Source organism: Cupressus sempervirens, chromosome 10 (genome assembly GCF_028749045.1).
Source record: "Cupressus sempervirens isolate cs-2001-9-10 chromosome 10, ASM2874904v1, whole genome shotgun sequence".
NCBI classification, from domain to species: Eukaryota; Viridiplantae; Streptophyta; class Pinopsida; order Cupressales; family Cupressaceae; genus Cupressus; species Cupressus sempervirens.
In genome coordinates, this window is record NC_143127.1 from 522,005,294 (window position 1) to 522,017,701 (window position 12,408).

At 36.3% G+C, this 12,408-nt stretch overlaps 1 protein-coding gene across 3 annotated transcripts in view; it reads right to left on the bottom strand.

The window, feature by feature from the left end:
* Positions 1 to 12,408, bottom strand: part of LOC149534939 (putative histone-arginine methyltransferase CARM1) — a 305,777-nt gene that overhangs the window by 241,019 nt on the left and 52,350 nt on the right. For all 3 annotated transcript variants that reach the window (XR_016356983.1, XM_089804488.1, XM_089804487.1), the window contains exons 6-7: positions 8,569 to 8,667; positions 8,354 to 8,423 (exon numbers count right to left, since the gene is read on the bottom strand). Coding sequence is in view for 2 of the 3 variants with exons in the window: in XM_089804488.1 (XP_089660614.1) it covers positions 8,354 to 8,423; positions 8,569 to 8,667 (169 nt within the window). In the remaining variant the exon portion in view is untranslated. The remainder of the gene's footprint in view (positions 1 to 8,353; positions 8,424 to 8,568; positions 8,668 to 12,408) is intronic.

Sequence of the window (12,408 nt, forward strand, 5' to 3'; positions counted from 1 at the left end):
TAAGTTAAATACTCCTCTTGTGAGCCAGCGACTTCTTAAAGAGTTGTTTAATATTCATTACTAATCTAACACATTGTGTTAGTAAGTAAATATGATTTAACCTATAGATCACCGATTTCTAGAGAGGTTATAAATGCCGACTTAGGAAGGGACATGTCCCTTTGAGGGACATGCCCTTTAGTGATGATATTTAGGGAGGTTATTGTTGTCGTTTGGAGAATGCACATGTAGTGCCTCTCCCATTTGACTTTTGTAAGTCGTCCTGATGGATGCAACTTCGCTGATCTTTTGTTGTGATGGGATCATGATTGTGACCCTGAGTGGTCTACACCGTTGAGGTGTTTGGATTTATGTTTCTTTATCAGTTGCTTTGATTATGCTTTTGACTGATCTTTGAGATTATGATGTGATTTTTGGTTCACTTAGGTTTGTGCCAGTGGTTACCAGGATCAATGTGGTATCATGAGGTTGTTCTGTGATTACCCTGAGATGTGTGCAGAGATTGCACTATGTTCTTTTACCATGCTACACTGGACTAAGTTCCTGTAGCAGTGGTTAGTCATGTTTATGACTGTGTTTGCTTATGTGTTTTAAATGCCTTTTTAATGCAGAGTAATCAATCATTATTAAATGTTTATGTAATTAGAATGGATTGTTCTTGTTGGATTATTTGGTTATGTGCTGCGGACATTTACCTTGTTTTATTTTGATCTAAGAGATATCTGTTCTTATGTGATGTTTTACATTTGAGATGACCTGAGGGTCAAATGTTACTCTTGATTCTAGTATCATAGATTTTAGACTACTATGTTGTTCAGTTAATCATATTGCATGATGATGCCATTTTGAGATGACAGTGTGTTTTATGATGATATATGGTTATTTGGTATTTGGACATACCTCTAATTTTGTTATGTGATGGATTCAATGCTATGGTTATTTACTTCATTCTTGCGTTGTTATGCTTTATGCGAACGTGAGTGATGTAAATAGATTATTTTAATATAATTAATTAATTAAATGGTTAGAATAAGTGATTTAATGCATTTATTGCTTCGGCTATGTTATTATATGCAATTGCACTTGATCGTGTTGTTTAGTGTGCAGGATTTATATCCCTGGCAGTGGCACATGGAGTTAGTGATTCAGCCATTCATATTTTACCAATGTCGTCCTTATATGGTCGACGTATCCTTTATTAAAATGTTTAAATTAAACCTTTCGGTGATTATTAAATCCGAACTCATTTGCATTATGTGATTAGACCAGTAAGCCTGTCTGTGCATTTAGAGGTTCACATTGTCACGAAAGTTATTAAGGAGATTTATGTGTTTTTGGACTTTCGGGCTTTTTAATTGATTTATTTTAATTTCTGGCAACTTTGCCATAGATGAATTCCTATTTATAGGAATAGCCTATTTTCGTTTGGGTCGATTCGGGGTTTAACTAGGTTGGCTAGTTAAATGCCCTAATCGATTATTCACCTGAAAAGTGAATAAGTATCCAAAGAGGAATTTAATTCCTCACTTCTCACTTTCAAATTGGAAAGTTGGAGAGTAAAACCCAAAATCCTCTTCATGAGGATTTACTGTTTTGTTCGTTGTGGGAGCTACGGGCGTGGGATCGTCGCGAGGTTGAGCTCGTTGGATCCAGCTCGGGGAAACCTTGGATTGTCGCGATTTTCAACCACTTCTGCGAGCGTTTTATTTTCTGGTTCAATTTTCCGGTTTGCCCTTTTGGCTGTGAGGTGGGACTTTCCTGTTTTATTGTTTCTGCTCCGTTTCTGCTTCTATTTTTGGTAGTAGTGGTTTGTTTGGAGGCTAAGAGCTAGTGTTCCCCTCCGTTTCTATATGTTAGTTCTACCCAGTTGGGCGAGTATGAACATTTCCCTGTTTTTCGGGATGAGGGTTTGGGATTTTGCACCGTTATGTTGGCCGTTTTTGCATACGGTGTCCGATTCCATTTATTTTTGGATTTTTGGGGTTTTTGAACCCAAAGGCAAAATGAGTTTTAATTTTGAAGTTTTTCAAATTTTTGGAGATTTTACCTCGTTTTGCGTGCTGCCATGTTTTCTCGAGTTCTCTTGGCACAATGTGGGTCGTGGACCTGGATGATCCGTTTGGATATCAGTCAGACCACTATTGCACCTTTTGTTACATTGGGATGTTACATTGGGATGCGTGTCGCACCCGTACTCCCGACTTTGTGTTCGGTTGAGTGATTTGTTACCTATTATGGTTTCTTTTGGACCTTTGCTTTTGTTTCGTGAACGCTAGGATTCGTGTAGAATCCATACTCTTGGATTGAGGCCGATTGAGTGAGTTCATGATGTTTGGTCTTGTTACATCATTGGAATTTGTATAGAATCCATACTCTCGGATTGAGGCCGGTTGAGTGATTTCATGATGTATGATTTTATTGGCTTTGGGATTCGTGTAGAATCCGTCCTTCCCGTGTTGCTTTCAGTTGAGTGTTTTCTTTACTTTGTGTTCTCATTCCTGTCCTTGTGTTATGATCTTCGTGATGGTGGTGCGCCACACACGAGTACGTGCGTGTACATTTGTTGGGTGACTTGCGAGGCCCGATCTTCCGTAGATTTGCCGGAAGTTATGATCATTGGGGTTGGGATAGGAGTATGCATGCCCACGGGCACTTGTCGTAGGATGAGCATGGGTAGGGTAGGGTAGCATATGGAGGGGGCTTCTATCTCGCAGCCCAACAATCATGGTGTCATGGGTTGGTAGAGGAAGCTTTATATAAGTGATAATTAAATAAAATGTGTGAATGGTAATAAAACTAAAGATAATAAAAAGGTTTGGGGTGCTAGAGCCTTTCCGTTGAGGGATGTTGAATCTGCACAAGTCCTAGCTTGGGCTTTTTGATGCCAAGCGACTCTCCATGATGTTAGTCCCTACTTAGTAGCCTTTTGAGTGTCTGACCAGGACCTATACTCCTTGCATTGTCTTAGGTTCTTGGTTGCAGCCATCATACCGTCTGGCGTGAGTGTTAGCCTTGGATGTTATTTTGTGTGTTTGTGGTTGGATCATTATCTCCATCAGCACGATGGGTGTGGACCTATGGGTGCCACGTGGTTGGGAGGCGTAGCTACCTTCACCACTACTAGGGATCGATTTACAGAGACGATCTTTTGTCCTAGTGCGACCGTTGCTGGATGTCTTCACTTGGTACTTCGAGTTCCGGTGTATGCTTTCTTGTGATTTATGCTTTCATTGGGATGCTTGTATATCATGTTTAGATGATGTTATTTTATTTGACGCATTCCCTTATTATGATGTTTAGCATATGATTAGATGATGTGATTTGCTTTAGTAGTATATCTATTGCTTACTGTTGTTTAGCATGTGATAGGTGATGTTATCTACTGTAGGATTATCTTATGCATTATCACTAGCATGTTAGATTTTCTTATGTTGTTATTGTGCATGTTTTGTAGTGACGTCCCTATTACGACAGTGCTGACGATTTGGTCGGTGGCTTCGGATGTTACGCGCGGAGGATGGCTAGGACCCACGATGGTCTTATGATGCTATCGACGGTAGGGAGGAACTGCGCACTTAGTTTGGTTGTTCAGTTCACTGCGATGTTTATTTCAGTGTGTTCTTTGCTGCTGTAGTTTAGATGGATAGATGTTCTCCTTTCTATGTTGTTCTTGCACTCGAGTGTTCATTCCTCGAGCCTTTGTGGATTCGGTACTTCCTGGTGTGGAGGTTCTTTGCTCTATTTTTGGTCCTTTTTGCTTCTAGGAGTGTTTTCGTGTTTCTATGGGCGACATTTGTTCAGCATGGTGCGACACTGTAAAAAGTATTGCACGCCCATGCAAACTATGTCGTACGACATTGTAAAGTATCACACGCCTTCTTGAGAAATGTCGTACGACACTGAAAGAGTGTCGCACGCCTTCTTGAAAAATGTCGTACGATGCTGAAAAGTGTCGCATGCCTTCTTGAGAAATGTCGTACGACACTAGAAGAGTGTCGCACGCCTTAAGGAGAAGTATCGCCCTCCCTTAGTAAAAAGTGTCGCACGATTTTTGTGAAAAACCTGCGCGTGCCATCAGCGGGCACTTTTCTTCGTGATTCGATCTTTTTGTGAGTTGTTTTGGATACCCTTTTTGAGCGTTCTTCGACCCTATGTTGTTGCATTTTGTATTCTGATGGCTTTCGTTCTATGCAGTTTTTCATGTTCTGTTGTTATCTCTTGGGGTTTGAAATATATCGTTTAAGTATAAGAAATATATTTAATTTCTTATACTTAAGATATATTTTAATATATGCAACGAATCTTTTGAGATAGGTTTCAGACCTCTCGGAGATAAGTTAAAGATTCTAGGATATTTCAAGGCTTCAGAAATCCAAACTTAGCCAATTTTCAGGGCTTCAGGATTTCAGGCTTAGCCAAATTTCAGGTTTCTGCATTTTATCCCAGCTTGGTGTTTTGTTGATGAGTGGTTGTTTCTTGTGCCCTCATCAAGTGCATTGTCGTTGTTGGCTTTGTTTGTGTGTGTCAGTTTGGTAGTGGCGTTTGGAGATTCGTTGGTTGCCGGGATGGTGGTGAAGTCTTTCGTTGCGATCGTTGTGATCCCTGTATGATGTTGTCATGTGCATTCATACTTGTAAAAAAAAAAATTCTTGGCTTGTATTTCATCCTTGTTTCCAAGGATCTCGGGGCGGGGCATTACAGCACAATTTCATTTCAGTCTGCTCTCTCAAGCAACAATATCCAACAAATATACTGCAGAGATACAACTATTTCAGATCAGAATAAAGGTTGATCATTCCTCCATACATCAGAGTTTAAGAAGTTCATTATTCACCAACAAATGATTGCTTACAAGTCTGATCAAAACCACAAAATTAGCAAAATATTTACATGGTATCAGAGCTCTAGTAGTCAAATCTAGGCTCTACAAAATTCAGTAATCAGACTTCATATATATCTAGCAACTATCTCCTATCTTCAATGGCATACACAATCAAACCCAAGGATAAGTTTGATGGGAAAGAACACTTTGATGCCTCGAAATTCAAAATCATTATGATTCTTGAAGAGAATGATGTAAAACAATTCGTTGATGGAGCATCCAAACAACCTCCAATTGAACCTCATAAATCTATCTAGAGCAAAGGAAATAGAAAAGTCATTCAAAACATATTAGATGGAGTAAAAAATGATATCGTATAGTAAAAAATGATATCGTACCCATGCTCACAAAACATCAAACTGGCATTGATATGATGAAAGCATTACGAAATGCATATCAAGTCAACAATGCAACTAGGGTTCTCGCACTGAAAAGGCAACTAAATCACATTCAGATAAAGAAAGGAGAATCAATGAATTCTTACTTCCTAAGTGTTGTCAGCATTAGAGATGAACTGTCAAGTATAGGAACCATTATTAGTGACACAGAATTAACACTAATGGCTATTGATGGATTACCAAATTCATGGAAGACTTTTGCACAAGGAATAAGTGCCAGAGATAATCTTCCTGACTTCAATAGACTTCAGAACGATTGCCTTCAAGAAGAATCCAAAAAACTAAAGAAAGGAGGATAACTGAAAACAAAAGATGAAGAACTTCATGTTCTTAATACAAACTCCTATAAGGGCAAGAAAAAGTATTTCAACAAGAAAAAGGGAAATCAAAAGAATGGAAAACCCAAGAAAGATCTACCCAAAATAAAGTGTTTCAAATGTGAAAAGTTTGGACACTACAAATCTAATTGTCCTAAAAATTCTAAACAATAAGCAAACTGTACAAATGTTACTAGAGAAGAAGATACCTATGATCCTGAGAATCGTGTATTGTACTCATCACTATCAAATGAAATTTCAAGTAAAGCATGCGTAATTGATAGTGGATCTTCTAGACACATAACGGGATACAAAGAAGTACTAGACTTTTTATCAGAAAAGGTTAATGGCGAAGTCACCATTGGTGATAATTCAGCACATTCTGTCGAAGGAATTGGAAATTGCACCTTGAAGATAAAATCTGGGAATTCTCTTCTTCTCAAAGATGTACTCTACATACCAGGAATTAAAAGAAATCTAATATCAATTACAGCACTAGAAGATGATGGGCATAACGTTGAATTCGTGTGCGGCAAAGTAATAACTTGGGCAAAGAACTCCTCAATCAAGAAAGCGAAGTTGATTGGTTAGAGAAAAGGATATTTGTATGAATTGAATACAGAATCTAGTTGACCTATTCAAGACTTAATTTATGAAGCTGTAAACATAAATGAAATATGGCACAGAAGATTAGGGCATCTAAATTTCAAAACCTTATCAACTATGGAGAAGATGGTTACTGGGTTACCTAAACTAAATAAAACCACTCAAGCATATGCAAAGCGTACGCTCTGCATAAGAACACCAGAAGTCCATTTCATGATAGAACTAGAAAAACAAATAATGTTTTAGAATTAATTCATTCAGATTTATGTGGACCTATTCCCGGTCCTTCTCTTGGACGATTCTGGTATAATATTTTGTTCATAGATGACTTCTCAAGGAAAACATGGAATTACTTCTTAAAATGCAAAGAATCAGAAGAAATCCTAAAGAGATTTAAAGAATTCAAAACATTAACTGAAAACTTTTCAGAACATGAAATTAAAACTCTTAGAACTGATAACGGAGGGGAATATACCTTAGACTTGTTTAAAAGGTTTTGTAAAGAATCAGGAATTAAGAGGGAGTACACCGTTCCTTATAATCTAGAACAAAACAAGGTAGCAGAAAGAAAGAATAGAACAATTATAGAGGCTGCTAGAGCTATCATTTTTTATCAAAATCTAAAATATTATCTTTGGGCAGAAGCCTCTTGTACTGCTGTCTATATTCAAAATAAAAGCCCTCACTCTTACCTTAGAGATAAAACTCCTAAAGGAGTATTTACTAAGGTTAAACCCAATATAAGTCATCTTAGGATTTTTGGGTGCCCTGTATATATCCATGTTCCAAAAGAAAAGAGAATCAAGTTGGAACCATCTTAGAGGAAAGGTATTTTTGTAGGGTATAGTGAAACATCTAAGGCATATAGGATTTTCATACTTGGGCAAAAAAGTATTGAACTTAGTAGGGATGTGATTTTTAAAGAAGATCTTGCATTCAAAAAAGCCCTAACTTCTAAAGAACCTTCTCCTTTATCTAGTTTTGAAAGAAATAGTGAATCTAGGCCCCAGAGGGAGAACTTAGAAGAAATTGAAGATGAAATTCAAAATTTGAATCTTGAAGAAACTCAAAATTCAAAGAAAAGACAACTTTGGGTCATTAAAACAGTCGAGGCAGCTCAAGACTTTGCTGCACCTTCCAGAACAGTCAGAGAAAGCAAAAGACCTAAAAGATTCTCTAGTTATACAACAAACATGAGTGATTTATCCAAAACAGAACCAACCAATCTTTCTAATGCTATTAAAACATACTGCTTGGAAAGAAGCTATGACAGAAGAATACCAATCTATTATGAAAAATGATGTTTGGAAAATTGTTCCAAGACCTAAAGGAAAATCTGTTGTTTCTTCCAAGTGGATGTTTAAAATAAAGCATGTTGTTGACAGTAGCATTGAGAAGTATAAAATTGTAAATCAACTCCATTCTGGCTCGAACTAGAAATGACTAGGTCAAAACATCTCAAGATCCCACTGACCTCTTCGTTAGCCTCCGAGACCATGCAGAAATAGGCTAACGGTCAAACAACTGGACAACGGCTAAAGTGGGGACATTACAAGGACATTGCAGTTTACATTGATTTAAGGTCATAGCAGCACATAAAGAGGATCTAAAAGGTCATGAGAACTTTTTATAACATAAATATCTATATTGGTTTATGTATGGAACTCTAAGCTAAATGAAATATATGCAATTCAAATTTTAGATTTACATTCTAATGTTATCTAACAAACGTAGAAAAATAACAATATTGACACCCATCTACTTTGTAGGAAAGCAGCTCAGAGAATTAAATGCTATGAGCATAAAACTATAAGTTACACGCAGAGAGCTGAGGAAGTAAAAAATAAGAATGTGAATTAAGCATTATAATATCATAAGCTGCCCACTATTTTATGGTCTCAAATTTATCACAACTAAGGCGTCTCCAAATTTTAAAGTTTTATGTGTTCACCATAACACAACTCAAGCAAGAATGCTTCAAAAGTTAGACCACCTACACCAAGTTTTGAAAAGAATTTAAACATAATTAGCAAGGGTATATACCTTATCCATTTTCAAGTGTGAGAGATGACAGGATAATTATAAAACAAGATATCAATTCTTGACTATACAAACTTGCTTTGTTCTTCAGATATAGTAATACAACTTACCCATTGGTTCTGATATTAATATATCAGCTTTCTCTGGCAGCTCAACCTCCTCAACTTTGCCCTTTATCACCTGAAATCAAAAAAATTAAAATTTCAAATTTTAAATGCAAAATGCTAGGAATCAATATTCACAAACAACACAACAGAAGAAGAAAGAAAGTAAGATAGAAGAATGCTGCAAATTCAGAGCACTTGTAACCATATAAAATACATACTGTTATTCGCTGACCCAGAGATGGATTTCCTGCCACAAGTTTTCGTGCATAATCTACCATATCTGATGCTTCCACCGCATAGACATGCTTTGCACCAGCCTGAGAAAATACAAATCATTGAAAGAATGGGTCAGGGAATTAATCAGATGCTTCAACTCATAAGTTTTAACTAATTCTCCACATGATTTTAAAAGAATAGAAAGAAAGCAGTCCTCAAAACAAAAGCAATTGTAAATTAGAAAAACTAGTTTTAACGAATTCTACCCATGATTTTAGAATGATACAAAGAAAGCAGTCCTCAAACACAAGCAGTTGTAAATTAAAAAAGCTAGCTTACCTTATAAAATATGACAGCGTCATTAGACCTAACATATGAAAAGTGAGAGGAAAACATATCACAGCACCCAGAAAGAAAATGTATACTAAATTGCACTACCAGTATACACTAAGCCTTCAAAGATTTTTAAAAAGTCTGCATTACTAATCTAAATAATCATATTAGAACTGAATAATAATTTCATAAAACTTGTCTAAGGGAAGCCCATCTCTTTCTGTGAACTAATATAGATGTCGTGAAGACATGTATCAAATAATTGCCTAAAAATATCAGTTCAAGCTAAATTTAATTTTTCTTTAAAAATTATTTTACTTTTTATGTTGCATCATTTACTTCAAGAGCCATGCCATGTAACGTGTGTACCTTTCTTTTTTATTTTAATATTGGAAGAAACCACTCATCAGTAATATTTCAGTAATACTTTTATTTTATTTTGACTTTGAAAAGTGTAGAAAATAATAGATAATACATACTTACATGTTATTTTTAGCAGCTTCGTTACTAAGCATTAAATTTTGATTATCTTTCAGAAGTTGATGAATATTTTAAAATGACTAATAACTTCTCTGCTATATTAAAATTCAAGTTTATTATGCATATTTACATTTTACAGCACACAAGTAAAATACAAATTTACATTTGGTTTGTTTTATATTTATTTTTATTTATATATTAAATTATGTCGGCTATATTTTTTGTGTTTTACTTTCGTATTTCGTTCTTAAGTACACAGTCACATCAAATTCCATACCCTGCCGCCATTGTAGAATGCCTCTCACCATAATTAGTTGAACATACAATAAAAAATCACCACGCTCAGATCAACAGGTTTGGTTAAGGAAAGAAAGTATTTCTCATACAAGAACAAGCTACAGAAACTCATATCAAGATATTTGAATAATATACTCAGCAGAGCAGCAAACAAAAGATCCTGCATTCAAGTGAAGGATATGACTTCAGAATGCATTTAGTTCATATTCTTTTTAAAACTTTATGTAGAGTACTTACCAGAATGAAAAGAAGATAGGATTACGTAAGAGAAAAAAGCTAATATACTCATGAAACCTACAACCTGTTTGACAGATGACACTTTCTAAAAGCATACAATTGCAGCAGTTCCCAAGCTGGCTTTGCAATCTAGTACCAACCATGCACATGAACTTGGATAAAATCCTACTCCCCTAGACATGTAGAATCAAAGGCATTGAATGAGCACTCAATGCAGTCAAGGATGATATTATAATGATTGAACAGGTTAGCATGAAAAGCCAAACATAAGTTGGAATCTGATTAAGCAGAACGCAAAATTTATAAGCAAGTGAAGAGAGACAAGTACGAGATATTTTCCATGGCAAGTCAAAACGTGACATTGCTATCAGGATTCAACTGTGTAGTTTTTCAGTCAAACTCACTGACCCTTATTTGATTAGTGTTTCATAAGACCCCATCTCTTGTGACAATGAATGGAGCACTTAACACTCACTGGATCTAGGCGATGCTCACAAAGGTGAAGCATTGGGACTTCCCGGGAGGTCACCCATCATAGTTCTACTCTTGGGTTAAGTGTGCTCAACCTGGAGTAGTACTAGGATGGGTGACCTCCCGGGAAGTCCCAATGCTTCACCTTTGTGACCATCACCTAGATCCAACGAGTGCTATGTGCTCCATTCATTGTCATGTGAGACAGGTTATTGTGAACCACTACTCAGGAAAGATGGTTCAATGAGTTTGACTCAAAAACTACACAGTCAGATCCTGATAGCAATATCACAAGTGAAGAGATGATAAAGACGAGCAAACAAACAATCAGAGAATGATCATCAATCCATAGTTTGCAAACTCTGTGAGTACTCTCTGACTTGCTGACTACTCTATTTTCAAATAAATACTTTTGGTAATTGAATTTTACCAAAAAAATGATTCTTTGAGAGATTTTATTTTTAGTACTTTCTAAGCTGCCAAGGATTTGTTGAGTATTTGTCAAGTTTTTCCGAGGTTAAAAATTGTGGCTTAACTAATATTCTCCGATTCTGAGTCTGCAAACTATGAATAAACCAATGAAAGATAGCTCAGGAACCAGGAAAAACATTGACTTAAACTGGAAAATAGATAAAGATTGGAGAAATTTGATACACAAGCAAGCAAGAGAACAGGAATAACTACAAAAGTAATAAGATATTCATATAGAGGATCATGACTCCTGTATTTCAGTTTCACGATCTGAGACAATCTCAAAATAAGATAATCACAGACAGAGGACATAGCAATGCCAACTAGACAGGACAAGAAAAATTCCATGCTAATAGAGAACAAACCTTTTGTAGTCATATTTCAAAACATCTAATATAATTAAAGAACCTCTGTTGGCATTACAAAGCTCGACACAGTTCCCCATAAATGGGATAAGAGATAAAAAGGTTGGTAGAGAATGCCAAATGCAATAAACCTCCAGATAGTTTCTGAAAATTGAACTTTTATGGGCCATCTCTGGCCAAAGAAATCTCATCCAAATTGGAAAATCGACAGTTTGGAAGAAGCAGCCCTTTGATGATTTTATTTGACATGGAGAAAGAGAAATTAATCAGCGGCTGTTTTTTTCCAGTCAAGGAATTGTTATGTCTCCTTTTCAAGCTTTGCTAACCGATCAAATATTGTTTTGTGATAGATTGGAGGCTCCATTTAAAAAACCAGGATATATTACTGTTGTTTATTTGTTCTTATGTTTGATAGGGTTTCAAAAGGTGGCATGTGGTATGGAATTCCCTGTGCTTGCATGTTTTCCATGCAGCAAAATTTCTTCCATATTTTCCTTAATCATGCATTCTTTGGCAATTTCATCATTCTGCCTCACTCAAGTTACCTGTGTTCTGCCAATCACCTGGTTAGGCTCTCCTTGTGACAGATATTGTACTTCCTACAAATAACAATCACAACGGTTTCACAATCTGTTACAGATTTTTCTTTTGTTGTACAGAATGTATCTCCATAGTTTATTTCAGTGTGGAAATGTAGAGCAGTCTCTCTTTCATGTTATGGCTCATACGGGGTTCAACTATAGGTAGAGATCCAGTTTTAAGGGACCACTTTTGACAGGGAGATGCGTACCTATATTTTGCTGTCCCTTGGTAGTTTCTATTTAATTGATCAGATATATCTTAAGCCCAGAAAGTATGTATAATACTGGTATTGCCCATTCAATGGACTTTCAACCATTCATTAGTTTCACCTTGGTTTATACAAAAAGTTATTGACCAGTATAATACTGGTATTGCCCATTCAATGGACTTTCAAGTTTTCAACCATTCATTACTTTCAGCTTTGTTTAGGGAAAAAGTTACTGACCAGAGTTTCAAGGCTTGACTGCTGCAACTTTGGTGTGAGAGGATGACGCATGTAGGTTTTCAATAGAGGAACAAAATGTTGGCATTTCTTTCACTACTGTTGCGCCATGATGGATTCCATTGCTGAAATTAGGGCTCTGGAGCAGAAGCTCGGCGAGACAA